Here is a 14,696-nt window from a genome sequence, read left to right as displayed (position 1 = left end):
GTAGGGTGTGCAAGCAGCTTTCGCCTCCAGAAGGTACCTGTCTCCTGAGTCTCAGGTGAGAGTAACTTGTTGTTTGAGTTGACAAGTTGAGTTGCTTGAGCCTGGGAGACTGTTACTGCCTTTTGAGTTGGGGGGGGGGGGGGGGGTGTTCCTGCTGTTGGTGGAGGTCCTCCTGGGAGCTCGGATCAGAAGTGACTGAGCATGAAGGGTATTCAAAAGCTTCTCCCAAGCTCACTTTGCACGGGTGTTGCCGGTGGCAGACCTATTCGTGGTGCGGCTCCTGATGCTGGGCTGGCTGGTGGGTCAGGCATTCATTTGGACGCTATGTCTACCATGGATGTCAAGGGGATGGAGGCATAACTGTGTGGGGATGCTGCCCTGCCTTGGGCCAGGTGCTGGAGCCCGTACCGAGAACCTCACAGGCTGAAAGCGTTTGCTATGGCAGCAGCAGCCACCGCTGCTCCAGGCTGTGGTGGACTTTGCTGTCCTTGCTGAGCACAGAGCCTCAACAGTTGCTCCGCAGGCAGAAGAGCAGGAATTTGGGGCGAGTCGGGGGTGTGGGTTTTGCTCCGTTGCCTGCCAGGTCTGTCCTTCAGCAGTAGCTCTGGACCCAGCCAAGGGAGCCACAGGATGGGGCAGCTTGGTGCTGGCAGGGCTCTGCACCCCTGTCGCTGGGCCTGGGCACCCACTGAAACCCCCCTGGGACAGTCACCTTCAGGGTCTGCTCTGTACTGAGCTCCCTGGTGCTTTGGTTACTATTCGAGATCTGCTTGAAGCCAAAAGACACAAGAAGTTGGAAGCTGCCTGATTAATGGTTGAGACTTTCATGTGTACATGTGTACAAGTCCCTTAAATTTTAATCTAAAGATGTGGAAATGTTGGCTGCTTTTCTCCTTTCCTTTCTTCTATCATAACGGAAAAACTTGCAGCAACCCTTGGAAGATTTAGAAATGAAATTGCTGGTATAAATGTGCTCTGGCATAAGGCACAAACAGCTGGAAAACATGTTATCTCCCACAGTATTTTAAGGATGTGTAGCATCATCAAGGGCTATTGACTAGAGCTGGCACTGTAAGCCTATCCTGTATGTCAAAATAAATGATCTGTCCCCACCTTTTGGTAGGGTATATCCCAAATGTGCAGTGGGCAGGTGACAGATCCCTTTCTCTGGTGACAGACGTTCTGCCCATCAGCTCAGCTGTACCTCGAAAGGGATATGCGAGTAAATCCCTGCTATGGTAGCTGGCAGCAAGCATATTGAGAAACAGATGGTGCTGTGCTACAATTTTACCTGCTGTAAGGCCAATGCATAATTTAGCAATACAGAAACATGAATTGTATTCCAGTGGTTGCTGCGTTCTTGTGGGGGGTTTTATTTGATTTAACAATCAGCAGGAGAAAGGGGTAAAGGATATTATATGTAACTCTTTTTTTTCCTGACTCCCAGAGGATTTGGAAATGTAGCATCCACTAGATTTGTTTTTGAATCCCTGAATTTATTTCCCCCTTGACATTTCTGTGCAAATCCTAGGAATGAGTTGTGTGCTGTGATCCGTGTGCTGAAGGAGCTTGCTGCCTCTGTGTGGAAGGGCAGATGCCCCTGTGTCCTGCCAAGGCCAGTTAGTGCATGGGGAGGGGTGGGAAGGACAGGGCTGTGTAGAGGAGGGACAGTCCCCTCTGTTTGTGCCCCTAATGAGAGATATTATCTTTACAGCCAGCCTATGGTACATTTGAGCCCCTTGCAGCCTATAGCTGTGCTTTCTTTAGGGTCTTGAGGGGGTAATCCTGGAGTTTTTCCCACCCTAAAGCTACTGCCTGTCTCCTGGCAGTTTCTCCAATCCTTTTTCCCCACTGTGGCCCAAATATCCTTGTTTGTCTCCCTGAAGGATGAAAAATATGTTTAGAATGTAGGGAGCAAGAGATGTACAGCAACCTCGGCTCTGGTGGATGCTGATGATGGGACGGGACCTGGCGAGCCACCTGATATCCCGTAGTCCGCAGTGTGCCATACTGAGAGGGGCAGGTGCCTGTAAGGAGAAGGAAGTTTGATCCCTCTGTTCCTTTTGTGGCTCTTCAAGACTTGAGAAACAGGTATATGGGACAAGAGGTAATGAAACTGGGTGTAGCAGGGTCCAGTCAGCAGTAGCTGGAAGTCCTCCTTCTTCCTCCTGATGTGGGACTGGAGGAAGAGGAGGACCAGGGGCTGTGGTTTCCCTGGGTTTGATGTCCCCTGTCCCCTTCCCTTTCAACCATGTGCGCAGGATGGGAGCAGGGCTGGCTCCTGGGAAGCATCCTCCAGGAGCAGCTGGGCAGGATGGTGCGAGCTGCTGAAACAGGCAGGCAAAGGGTGGTTTGTGCTACAGTTTAGCCCATTAACCTGAATGAGAATAGCAGCTATTTTTTTTTATATGTCAATTTGATCCTCTGACCTCAGAAAGGACCTAATATGAGCACTCCAGCTCTGCTTCCAAGCATCCTCTTCCTGCTCCAAATGGCTTCCTTTCCCTGCCTAAGCACTCATGTCCTCTCCAAGGAGGATGGGAAAAATGCATTATAATTTTGCAGTCTTGGCAAATGAGGAATCACGCCCATGAAAACAAATACCCGTTAATTAGGACCATGAAATGCTGATTGAATCACAGCTCTGATAATGGCAAGGGCAGTTTGCAAGCCTGTTTTATATCCCAAAGAGGGGGGGGAAAGCAATGAGAATTTTTCTTTCGGGAAGCCATTTCAGCCACTCCTATCCATCTATTTAAAAGTTTCTCTGCCAACAGGTACTGCTCAGTTACTGCGTTGTTTCCATTTGAAGTATGACGGGGAGACTGAAGTTATTGCCTAGGATAATTGTTAACAAATGCTGAATTCTCATTTGTGCCCATTATAGCAGGAATAACTTTTTTAAGCATATGAATGGTCTTAGATTGACCCCCATTGGGGAGTTTATGTTGTTGCAGGATGGCCAGAAGATCGATGAAGAAACTGTGGGGAGCCTGGCTGGGGTAAAGCCCTGCTCCCAGCATATCTATTCTGCTTCCCTCTCTGCCAAGGTGACTGCAGAAGAGTTTAAAGGCGTTAAAAACAAGAACAAAACACTGCATCCAAACTGTATTTAAAAGTTGTTTTGGTTTTGGGTTTTTTTTTCTGAAGATGAGTTTTAACAGTCCGTGCTATCAACAGCCCTTTGGTAAAATCGACTCTTCCTTTCTGCCATCGGCTCTCCCCTCTTATTCTCCCCATTAAGCTACAAACCAAGGGACTCTGGTTTAGTAGTGTGCTGGGGTAATCCACCCCAATGCACCCATGTCCTCACCCTCTGCATATATATATCTATACCATAAGGGGTTGTACAGCTTTACCTGCTGGATCCAGCCATGGCTTCCAGCTGTGGCAGCAGATGTGCTGGCAAGCGGGGGAGCTGGGACGGGCGAGACGCCCGGCGCTGTGCCACACGCGTGTCTGCTGGGGGACCGTGAGAAGGGGGTGAGATGTGGGGAAACCTCGCCTGGCAGGGACGAGGCTCTGTGTCCTGCACCCTCCTTTTGGAAGGGGTGAGGTCCTGCAGACCTCAACGGGCTGACCCAGCAGCTGGGGCCACAGCCACTGCGGCCATCCCACTGTCCCCTCTGTCCCCTCTGCCTTTCCCTCCCTGCTTCCTTTCTCATTGTCTGAGTTTCTGACATTTCCCAATGTCACTGCTCCTGCCCCAGGGGCATCTGATACAGCCACTGCTGGTGTGGTTTTTTTAAAAAAGGGAGGGAAAATTGGACCGGGGCTCCTTGCTTTTATTCTTGGAGGGGCTCTGCTCAGCTCGAACATGCTAAATACGTGTTGTATTAACTTGGCCCGTCTTTCTTGGCGAAAGGAACTTTGAATTTCTGTAGTATCGGTGCAGATTTCTTCTCCAAATACTGAAAGCTTCTGGGCAAATGCAAGGGTGGTCACTGGTGGAGGACTGACCTGTGTGGTGGCTCCAGAAAGCACGTCACAAAGTATGAGGCAGAGTTATGGTTCAGGTTTTCTATGCAGATATATATCTTGCGGGCTCAAGCTATGTGGTTAATTGATTCCTGACCCATCCATGTTCCTGTATTCCTGGGGTTGGGTTGAAAAAAAATTATTTAAAAATAATTTTTTTAATTTTCATGTAACATAAACAATTTTGGACGGCTTGAGTAGCTAGTGATTGCAAAATGCCTGCTGAGGCCAAGGAGAGAAGAACTGAGCAACGGCAGGAGGAACTGCAGGACATGGTGATGGGGGGTCAGCGTGTTGGTGGGGCAGCGCGTGGAGCTCTCTTGGCATGCCCGGCCTCACTGCGAGCCTATTGAGGGCAGTTGGAGTCTTTCCATCGATTTCAATGGGCTTTGGATCAAGCCCATGGCATGCGGCTTGTTTATTTTGGAGGCCTTCTGAGGATAAAAGCATCCTTTCAATGGCTGCTCTTTTTTCTTCTCCTTTGGTTCAGTTTCTCCTTGCTTCCTGTGGCCCCACGCTGTTGGACACACACCTACTTTCTGAACGGCCAACAGCTCGTGCGCTTTGGAAAGCTTGCTTCAGTCTTACTCGTAGCAATATTTAGCACCCTGTAAAAGTGACGTGGTCCCTCTGTGGGGAAATGCCATGAGCTGCTTGACTCGTTTCCTTTTCCATGGTCAAACACCCAGCACTGAGGCTCACCTTCAAGAGATGCAGAGCTCATCTGCTCTAACAACAAAACATACTGATTTGCCTCCTTTTGAATTCTAGGTGGTTGTCCCCCATTTATTTGTCCGGAGCTGGCAAATGTGCACTGCACAGGTGCTTTGATAGCAAAATGAGGCACTAATTGCTGTAGTGACAGATGATACACTGTGAAAATGATGTTTTTTTGCTTCCTAGCTTGAGAAGCACGGTTGCAGCAGAGCTGCATTCTCAGAAAACATCACTCCATAGCACCAAGAGTGCTGGCAACTTATTATATAGATTTACAGTACCAATTTCTTTTTGCCTCTTCTATTTACTGGTGCTGTCTCTTTCCACTGGTTTGTGATTCTCCCTCTGCAAAAATTGACTTGGAAAATGCACTGCTCTGCCTCGAAAGGCTCTGAACTGAACTCACCTATAGCAGGTGCAATGAGGCCTGGTGACTTCAGGTTGTACTGAATCAAGTCCTGAATAAAAATGGCAATAGGACCATTCTCTTTCTTGAGCGTGCCAGAGCGGTGGGGCTGGATGCTGGTGGTCTGGCCTGGGGGAGACGAGGTGAGTACTGGGGCCCTGAGAGAGCATCAGCTGCCTGTGCCATGCTGCTGCCCTCATCCCTGCTGACCTCTGCCAACCTGCGACAATGGGGATGGGGCTTGGTTACTTTAAATAGGGATTGTGATGAAAAGTTTATATCAGTATTGGTACTCTGATGTGCCAAATACTGAATGGACACAGAAATGAATCCTGCTCTGCTGGGTTTATGGTCTTGAAACTAGGGGTAGGGAGAAGAAGCACAAAGGTGTCCAAGATAGTCTCTTGGTTCATGTTTGATAGGATGCAGTGATCTAAACTCTGTCATCTCAGCATGTAGAGAAGGACAAGTGTACAACTTTCCTGGGCTAGGCATGACCCATAAAGTCTAATCAAGGGCAGAGCATTGCTCTGAGTCATGATTTTTCTGGAGGCTACAGCATCCCAGGTTAGTCATCCTGAGAGAATGAATGCACTGAGGATATAATTATAATAGTTAGACATCATTTATTCTCACTCTTTAAAAGATCCTTGTCAGGAGACTGATAGGTTTGGGTTGTTATTTTTGTCTTCGTGGCCATATACATATCATGCAAAATGCTGAAACTTTACCATCTCACTTACATTTCCTCTTACAGCGTTGTAGATCTCTGTCCAGTATTTAGGTTGTGTAGTAATTCTACCCCATTTGCCATAGATTAACGAGGCTATAAAACAATCATAAAGCTGGGGCAGCCCTGGATTTGCACGCTCCTCACATATTTATATCTACCATTAAATACTTCACCCAAAAGTAATTACCTGAATTCTTCAGGATCCCTTTAATACTCCTTGCCGACTCAAAACGAAGGAAACGCTGCCCCATTTTTGTCCGCGACAGCAGTGGGGCGATGCAGGCATCCATCGTGGACCAGTGCCTTGGGGCCTGAGGGAGGCTGAGCAGGTTTGATACCTGTCGGGGAGCGCGGCGCCTGTCCGAGCGATCTGTCGGCAGAGCTGGGGAAGAAACCTTCCCGCTGCTGCTGGGGCTGTGGGAGGCGCAGGACAAACTGGTGCGGCTGGATGCGTTCCCCTGCCTGGAGCTCCAGCCCCTTGGTCCTCCAGACTTTGAATCTGCTATTCCTCTGATAAGACCCCGGAGCATTTCATGGCTCCAGTAAGGCAATGGACAGGAAGAGTGACATCCAGTACGAAAATGCAAACCAGAGAGGCCCGTGGCGTTGCTCCGAGCTGCTGGGAAGCTGCTGCAGCAGGTCTAGGTGGGAGGTGGAGGGGACTGTGCAGACCCACCTGAGTATTTGGGCACATGAGGTGGAACTTTTGTCAGAACGGTGTGTCGGTGCACAAAGCTATTATAATTTTGTCTCCAAAACTAGGATGCTGAAAGTATTTTGTGTACTTTGTTACTCCCCTGCCAGTTTGGGGGAGGCAGAGGTACGAGACCGCTGAGCCTGCAGGTGTAGAGGGAAAGCGTGGTTTTGTTGCTTCCTGTCGCTTATTTTCGTGGCGTGTGTCAGCTGTCTGTCCCTTTGTTCTGCCGGGGCTCCTCGTCCCCTCTCAGGCTTGGAGACCATCTCCACGAGCTGGTTATTGCGGGTGGGAGGCACGGGCGCAGTCCGCGCGCGAGTGACCCGCTGCGTGGCTGGACGCTAGGAAGCCAAAACCAGCAGCTTGGAGAGAAACCGCTCTTCCTGCCGCAGCTTCCAAAGGCATCCACGGCCTCTCCTCCGTGCCGGCGCTTCCCGTGGGCGCTCCCCGGAGAGGCGGCCCGAGCGTGGAGGAGTTCGAGGGGTTGCCTCCCTCTCGCAAGGGTCTGGCCAGCGCGGGGTGAGCCGTTTTCTCCAGCAGCACCACCGCCGCCCCGGCCAGCGTGCGGCCCTGGGTGAAGCCCTCCCGGGGGAAGGCGGCGGTGGTGATGGTGGTGCCCGTTTCTCCGCAGCCCTGAGGATGCCGCAGGTTCCCACCCTGTGCTCGTTTGCCCTCTCGTTTCCTCCAGATGTGACTTGGGAGTAGCACTGAGTGCCGGATGATTTCCCGTGTCACCGGCGGCGACTCTCCCCTCCTGATGAGAAGGAAGCCCTTCCCATGAAGCGGAGAAGAGGAGGATGGCCCCCCCATCCTGGGGCGAGGAAGGCAGCGTTGCGTTAATCCCACAGACGTCCTGACCTGCTGTAGGGCGTTCCCGGGGCAGGTCTCCGTGCCGGAGAGCCGCAGGCAGTGGTGCTGGTGACGGGGTAGATGGCATCCTTCCTGCGGGTCCCCAGCTTGCCATCACCCGTGCTGCTGAGAAAGGGCACAAAGATGCGGTTTGTCTGAAAGCATTCACAGATGCTGTGTGTGTGGAAGAAACAAATCCTCTTTCAGCTGGAAATAATTTTTTTTCCTCATGTTTTTTCATCTTTCTTTCCCCAGAAGCTGGGGTGGTGTTTTCCCCTTATTACGTCTTTTTTCCTGTGCAAACTGACTTTACGGGACTGTAGACTTCTACCGACTTAGAAATAAGTGTGTATAAAAATTTAAATACGATTTGTATATAGGTATATGTTAAATAGTGACACGCATTAGAAGTCGTGCTCACTGCTGCCAAATTGCACGTAGACTTCTTGAACTACATCCTCACCTGGTTGTATGTGTATGGATATGTCAGGTTTCACTGAAGTCAGCGGAGCTGTGCCAAATTATACCCCTGGTGCACTGGCCATAAAGTGCTGGAGGAGCTAGATTTGTATTATAAAAACTGGGTGATGTTCTGATGGTGATAGCGTGGTAGTGAAAGATGATAAACTCCGAGCTGTGTGAAACTGGAGCATATGCTGCTTGTTTTGAACCTGACCTGATTTTGTAGTTCTAGGTTCAGCAGGTATGAAAGTTTGCTGTTCAAGGAAGCAGACTGCAAGCTGTTAATCATTTATAAAGTTAAAAGGCAGTGGCACTTCAGTTCTGACATGAAGGGCTAATTAGTTTATTATGGGATGCAGACTGCAGGAAATCCATGTTTCTGGCACAGTGGCTGTTCATCTTTAAAAATGTGTTTATTTGTCACAGCATTATGTTTATATCATTAGTGTAGAGCAATGTATGTACAGCCCAAGCTCTCTGAGAGGAGAAAAAAAGTCATTTAGAAGTATGTAAGGCTGCTGTTGAACAAGCTTATTAGGGACTGTGCTTCATCCAGAGAGAAGAGCGCTAGGTACCAAAGCCTCCCTCTGCAGCTGTGGATCATTTTGGGTCCAGTTGTGGCTTTCAGCTACATTGGTCACTTGACTTAAGTGCAGTTCATTGGGCAAAGGCTGGGAATCAAAATTCCTGGTGTTAGCACCTGGGGAGGGGTCCAAATACCTACATCAGATGCTGTTATTAGCCTTAAAGAGTGGTGTGGCCCTTTCATGCAGATTTAATTTGCTTTCTAAATTAAAGTTTGATAACATGAATGGTAGTAGATAAATCTTTGTGGAAGTGTAGACTTATTTCTGACAGGTCCCCCAAATTCATGCTCATATAAAGGATTAAAGAAGGCTAGTTAGGACTATCTTGTGGTTTTTTTTTTTCCAATAATCTCAAAGAAACAAATTGGTTTGCAAACACCTTTTGCCAGAAGTTGAATCGTGCTTGAAAAGCTCTTGATCAGGGCAGGTTGGATTACAGACTTATCCTATGTACCAGTGCTGCTTTTTAAGCATCTTAGGTACTGAGAGGTTACAACATCAAAGAGAAGGCGCCCGATGACTGTATTTCACTTTATTAAGTTGGTAATTAAGGGCCAGAGTGTAGCAAAAACGATTTTTGAAAAGTCACTTCATCTTTATTTGGGGTTAATTGCATTAATGTTCACAGCTTGACAGGCTTGTTTCATGACAGGAATTTAAAAAAAAAAGAAAAGTGTTGGGATATGCAGCTTCAGCATTGTCTGAGAAAGTACTAATTCCCAAGTAATCCTGTTGTTCATGCTCATGAAAACTATAAATCAGCACCTTTGGGCAATTTTAAAAAAGTATTTTTAAAAGCAGTGTAATCATGCACTGTTGGCTTGTAACTAGAGCAAAATGGGAAAATTTTGATGAAAATCTGCACAGGGATTTGTGCAAAAAGGAGAAACATGTCTGGGTGTAGCAGGATGAGGTGGGACTGCAGCTGGTTTCTGGTGGGAATTCAGCAGACAATGTGGTACCACAGCCCTTTGGGTCCTAGCATGGACTGTTACGATGCTTATCATTGCTCTGAGACCATCCCAGGGTATCAGGACTTGAAGGTTTGAACCCTTGGATTTGAGGTAACAGCAGATTTCAAAATAGCAATGTGTGCCATGAAATGGAATGGTTTCTCATAATCTTTTGAGGGCTGTCTCAGTGTTTTTTTGGTCTTCGCTGAACTTTACCACCTGCTTTACAGAATATTATGAATATTGGTTGCAATCATGTGTAGTCAATATATGAGGACAAATTATGGATTCACGTGTGTTTTAAAGCACTGGTTAGGACGGACATCTGCTAGTCCATATAATTAGGCATTTTGTGCATCTGCACAATAACTCACCTTTTACTGATGAAGGTTCAGAGACCAAAAATGATCAAAGCTTTAATTTCACTACCTGCCACTAGGGACTTCGTGTTTGTGTCCTTTTTCCTGTATGTCTGATCAAAAGCCGTATCTAGGGGCAATACTGCTTTGTAGATATAAGGGAAGATTGATGCTCTTGTCCTGTGGTCTCACAGGTATATGAATTCTCTATTCATGTGAACTTCATATAAGCTACTCTGAAACGAAAAGCAGTAATTCAGCTAAGCCTCGTTCCATTCATTTTGGTACAGAAGATAACATGCAAGGAAGCCTGAGAATCCACTTGGGATCGTCTTTTTCTATTATGTTGGTAGCAAACCTTTGTTCTCTTTTTAATACTCATTATTCTGGACCTATGATCAATAATGTAAGGAAAAGCATGAATCTGCCACACATCAAGTTTTCTGTCGTCTTTTCAAGTGATGTTCTCCTTAGATTCGTGTTGTGTAGGCTTACACCTTACCAGAAATGAATGCCCTGTTGTTCATATAACTGTACATCAAACAGATTTGCAGTAGCTGTCTGTTGTGTTCCTTTGAAAGTGGTACATACATCTACAAAGACCTTTCCTGAGATATCTATCTTCCCCCACCTCCCCTTCCTCACAGAATAGAGATCTGGATACTACAGACTTTGGAAACCACTTGGGTATCCTACTGGCTTTCCCTTGCTGAATTTTGTGATCTCTGTTCTGACTCTCAGGAGCCTGGATATTATTTAGGTATTTCAAGTTAACCCACTTACAATCAGGTTCTGAAAGTGGAAGTCAATAAAAGACTAAGACTGATTTCAATGGGTAATTCATCAGCTGCATATTAAAATACGAAAATTATTCTGAATTGCATTTATCTGCTCTTTGCATCATAAACTTTCTTTGCTCTTTTTTGTCCTGTGGGTGTTCAACGCTATGTTCCAGGTTCAAGGGACAGTGCACGGTGGTGTGATTACTGCCTCATGTACTTGGGTCAGCTGGGAAGGTAAAGTCCAGATGGCACGCACTTCTTATTTATCACCTACTTCATCTGGAGAAGGGATGACAAGCATGAAGCTTTTATTCGTGAGACTGGACTTGAAGTCCGTGTACCCTAAGTAAGGGTGAGGAAAAGGTTCTTGCCTTGCTCTAGCATAGAGCGAGTGGAGCTGTAACTTTACTATAAGAGCATAAAGCCTGCAGAAGGTAATGGAAATGTTGATGGGTAAAACGGTTAGGAGTGCGGAGGAGGGAGGGCTTGGGTACATATGGCTCTGCCTTCTGAGATGGAGCCACCTGAGGCCATTGCTCAGGCACACGGTAGCTTGTGAAGCATAAAGAGTAACGGTGCAAAACGTGTGAGTTCAATTTAAAGATACTATGGGTCACAGACCAATTTAAAACCAAAACCAAACAACAAATCCCTTGTGTTGTGTTAAAGGAGAAAATCCTCATAATTCTTAATTTTTCAACCTAGTTAAATGTTAGGGAAAATAAAGGCACCGAGGACAGTAGGCACAAAGCAGAAGCATTTAAACTTTTCATAGTGGGTTGGCTGGATTTTCCTGGCACAGGATGGGGCTGTTCCCTGCACTGTTTCTTTAACTACAAAGGTCCTTTTCTTTTCTTTTAGAAATGGAACTTGAAAATTGGATTTTTTTTTTAAACTCTGTTTAAATGTGGATATGACTTGACCATAATGCACAGATGCCATTGTAGATTTTCCTGGCTGATTCCTTTCCAAAGCAGTGTTATCTGAGGCAATGGTAATTATCTGCTGCCGAGCCTGGTGCTGGTACTGGCTTAGGTTATTGGAATAACTCTGTAGATATTTGTCACCACTCTCTCCCAGTGGAAGACAGAAACTTTTTCCATTTTGTGCATGTGTGTTGATGTTGAAGTCCTCTAAATGCAAAACAGTGATGATGGGCAACATTGGAGGAAGAGGAAGACTTCCTTGTGGCCACTAGCTCTCAGACAGCATTCAAAGGGGTGATAAAACTCTCTTGGGGTGGGTATATGGATGCTGGATTTCAATGTAGAGCCCAAGTATTTGCTCGCCTTTTGTTATAACAAGCTGTATCTCTCTCTGCACCAGCTCACTTTGTAAGGGTTTCTAATAACATTTGAAATACAGTTGTTTTTCCCCATGTGAAAGCAAGGCTTGGAGAGATTTAAACTTCCTGGCAGCAGCATAGCCAATAGATACCGGCACCAGGAGGAGCAGAGCTGCTTTTGCTTCGTTATGTGTAAAAGGAAAGTGTGATGCTTGGAGACACACAGGTCCAAAGCCCGTCTAAAACAGGCACTCAACTGTCTACAGAATTACATCACCCCAACTACGACACGGGAGCTCACTATGCGTGAGCGTAGGCTCTTTCAATACGAAGAAGGTTGATTAATACAGAACGAAATGGGTTTTGTGAATACTTGTACTGTGCTATGAGCATGCAGGGTGTCTTCTTCCCATGAAGAGCCTTTGGGACAGGGCTGCTGCAACTCTGGTGTGGAGGCTGTTTGCAGGCAGTACCCTTGGGGAAGCAGTACCAGCAATGCCATGGGATTTAGCTCTCCCATGCAGCCTTTACGCAAGCTGTTCCTGCCCCTTTTTCATTTGTTTCATTGCACAAGAGAGATTATTTTACAGGTGGGTCTTGCTGATGGTTTTAGCCAAAAATCTGCTTTTTGAGTAGTTTCTTCAGCAAGGTGCTGATGGTGGCATGTGGGGCTCCCTGCAGCTCCTGTCCCAAAAAGCTTAGGAAATGTCAAATCCTCTGAGAGGGTCTTAAAAAGATTAATTGTCCTTTGACTTCACCCTCCCTTAGCTTTTAATAGGAAAGAGCTCACAAATGAAAGGTGTGGCTTGGCAGCATTAACAGTTTAAGCCCCAGAAGAGCAAGGTGCTGCTTAATTTTAAACTGACTATCAAGGCAAGGCTGGAGTCTCTTGTGGGCTATTATTTCAGTGTTTATTTGCTGTGGGCTGTTTGTGAAGAGCTCAGCTAGCATGAGTAGCTTTGTTTTTCTCATGCAGCAAGTGCTGCATTAATGGAGTTAGTTTAAGAGTAGAGCAAAATCACCTCTTTAGCAGCTGTTGAGCATTTAACTGGTACGATGCAACAGCCAAGGGGGAGGTGTAGAGCAGAGAAATGGCTCTGTGCTGTGGGCATCTGCTGTGATGCGAGCTGGAAGAGAAGTTAGTGCATCTATTTCTGCAGGAGTATACTGATCCCTTTTCTTTTTTTTTTTTTTTTTTTTTCTTTCCCCCTCCGCTCGCTGGCTCCTGGAGGTGCTTTTTTAAAATAGGATTTCTAGTGTATAATTTGAGCACGGGATCATCCGGGAGAAAACGATGACAGCTTTGTTCCCTGCGTGGCAGATAATGAGGTGTCGGAGGCAGATAACGCCGTGTGTTAGGCGGGAGCTGCGCGTGAAGCGCCTGCTCAGCTAACCGAAGTGCGGCGGCGATTAACGCTGCCGAGCGGTTTCCTTCTCCTCCTGTAGCGTCGAAATGGGGTTGTTGTCAGGGCATATGGCAAAAGGGTTAAAATTTAATTAGAAAACATAGTGGTAGCTACTGGAGCTTAACAGAGATTTATATAAGCTGCTAAGAAGGACAAGGCTGCTGTGTGAGCTGCTGGTAAGGCTGAGCTACTGCAGTTCTGGCTCGGCTTCAGGCGCCGCTGGCCGGGGCATGCCTGGGAATCTGCCCAGGAAGCGTCGTGAAAGAAGAGTTTGTTTTAAGGCTTGACCCTGGCTCTGCGCAACACCCCTGCCCTCCGCCCGCCGTATAAAGCCGGGCTGCCGTCATGCCAGGCGTCTGAACGAGGGAGCGAGAGCCAGCGGGAGCCAGCCGGGACGGGGATTTTGTTTTGCCGGCAGAGGAGCTCATGGCTTCGGTGTTCATGTGCGGGGTAGAGGATCTGCTGTTCAGCGGCAGCCGCTTCGTCTGGACGGTGACGGTGGCGGCTCTGAGGAGGTGGTACGCCGCCCGGCTGCGGGCATGCCGGCAAGCCCTGCGAGCATGGTGCGGCCTCCGGGACGTCTACCAGGTAAAAATCCCCCGGTAATAGCCCTGGGTTTTGTTAAAAAAAAAAAAAAAAAAAAAAAAAAAGCATCGTGCCACCCGACGGACACGTGCTCGCTCGCCTGCCTGATTCCCCGGTGCGCACAGCCCGGGTGAGGCGGCGGGGACGGGGTGAGGCGAAGAGCATCGAGCCGGAGCCGCAGCTCACGCTGTGAGCCCTGCTGTGAAGATGCTCGGCAGGTTTATAATCCCAGTCTGAGCTGATATCCAGTGTTGCTTTCCAACAGCCAGCGCTGCGCATCTGCCTTCAATTCACGGTTTGGGGGACATATTTTCTATGTTAAATGTGTTTTTTCAGCTAGTTTATCTAAAACTGTTTCGGCAGCCAAGTGCCCCCTGTATCGCAGCCCCTCGGAGCCCCCTTCGCTGCTGTCGCCATCCTTGCGCTTGGGATGTGGGAGATGGAGCTCAGCTCTCAGCCTGCGCTGCCGTCGGGCGCTCGGAGCACGATGCTGCCATGGGAGAGACCGGCTGTAGCTTTTTCTGCTGTTTGTGTCGCTGAATAGCGGCAGACTGTAACGTGATAGTACTTTGCATTGCAACGGGATTGCTATTTGGGGGGGCTGCAATGAGTACTGGAACAACAGTTGGGAGGCTCCCCTTCCTGCAGGCAAAAAACACGGCACCGTACTTGCAGTTACTGTAGTATCCAGTTGCAGTTAGGGTGGTGTCACTCTTTTTGGAGTCTGTTTTTGCTGGCAGTTATTTATTTTTGTGTGTCTGTATTTATTTTTGTCTCGCGTGTAAACTTGTGATGTGTGCCTGGTCACGGTGTCAGTGTGTGTGTTTGCTACATTATGTTTGAATATTTCAAAGCTGCTTCTCCCCTCTCCCTGGTATGTTGCAATACAGAGAATGACAC

General features: G+C 47.7%; 1 protein-coding gene across 2 annotated transcripts in view; it reads left to right on the top strand.

The window, feature by feature from the left end:
• FRMD4B (FERM domain containing 4B) overlaps positions 1-14,696 on the top strand; it is a 138,902-nt gene that overhangs the window by 39,061 nt on the left and 85,145 nt on the right. Inside the window, exon 1 of one of the 2 annotated variants that reach the window (XM_030043982.2) lies at positions 13,388-13,799. The exons of the other annotated variant lie outside the window; for it this stretch is intronic. Within the exon in view, the coding sequence (XP_029899842.1) occupies positions 13,638-13,799 (162 nt within the window). The 5' untranslated portion in view covers positions 13,388-13,637. Of the gene's footprint in view, positions 1-13,387; positions 13,800-14,696 lie in introns of those variants that run through there. 2 annotated transcript variants of the gene reach the window in all.

Source organism: Aquila chrysaetos, chromosome 20, assembly GCF_900496995.4.
Source record: "Aquila chrysaetos chrysaetos chromosome 20, bAquChr1.4, whole genome shotgun sequence".
In the NCBI taxonomy this organism is placed as follows: Eukaryota; Metazoa; Chordata; class Aves; order Accipitriformes; family Accipitridae; genus Aquila; species Aquila chrysaetos.
This window is presented reverse-complemented; position numbering and strand designations above follow the sequence as displayed.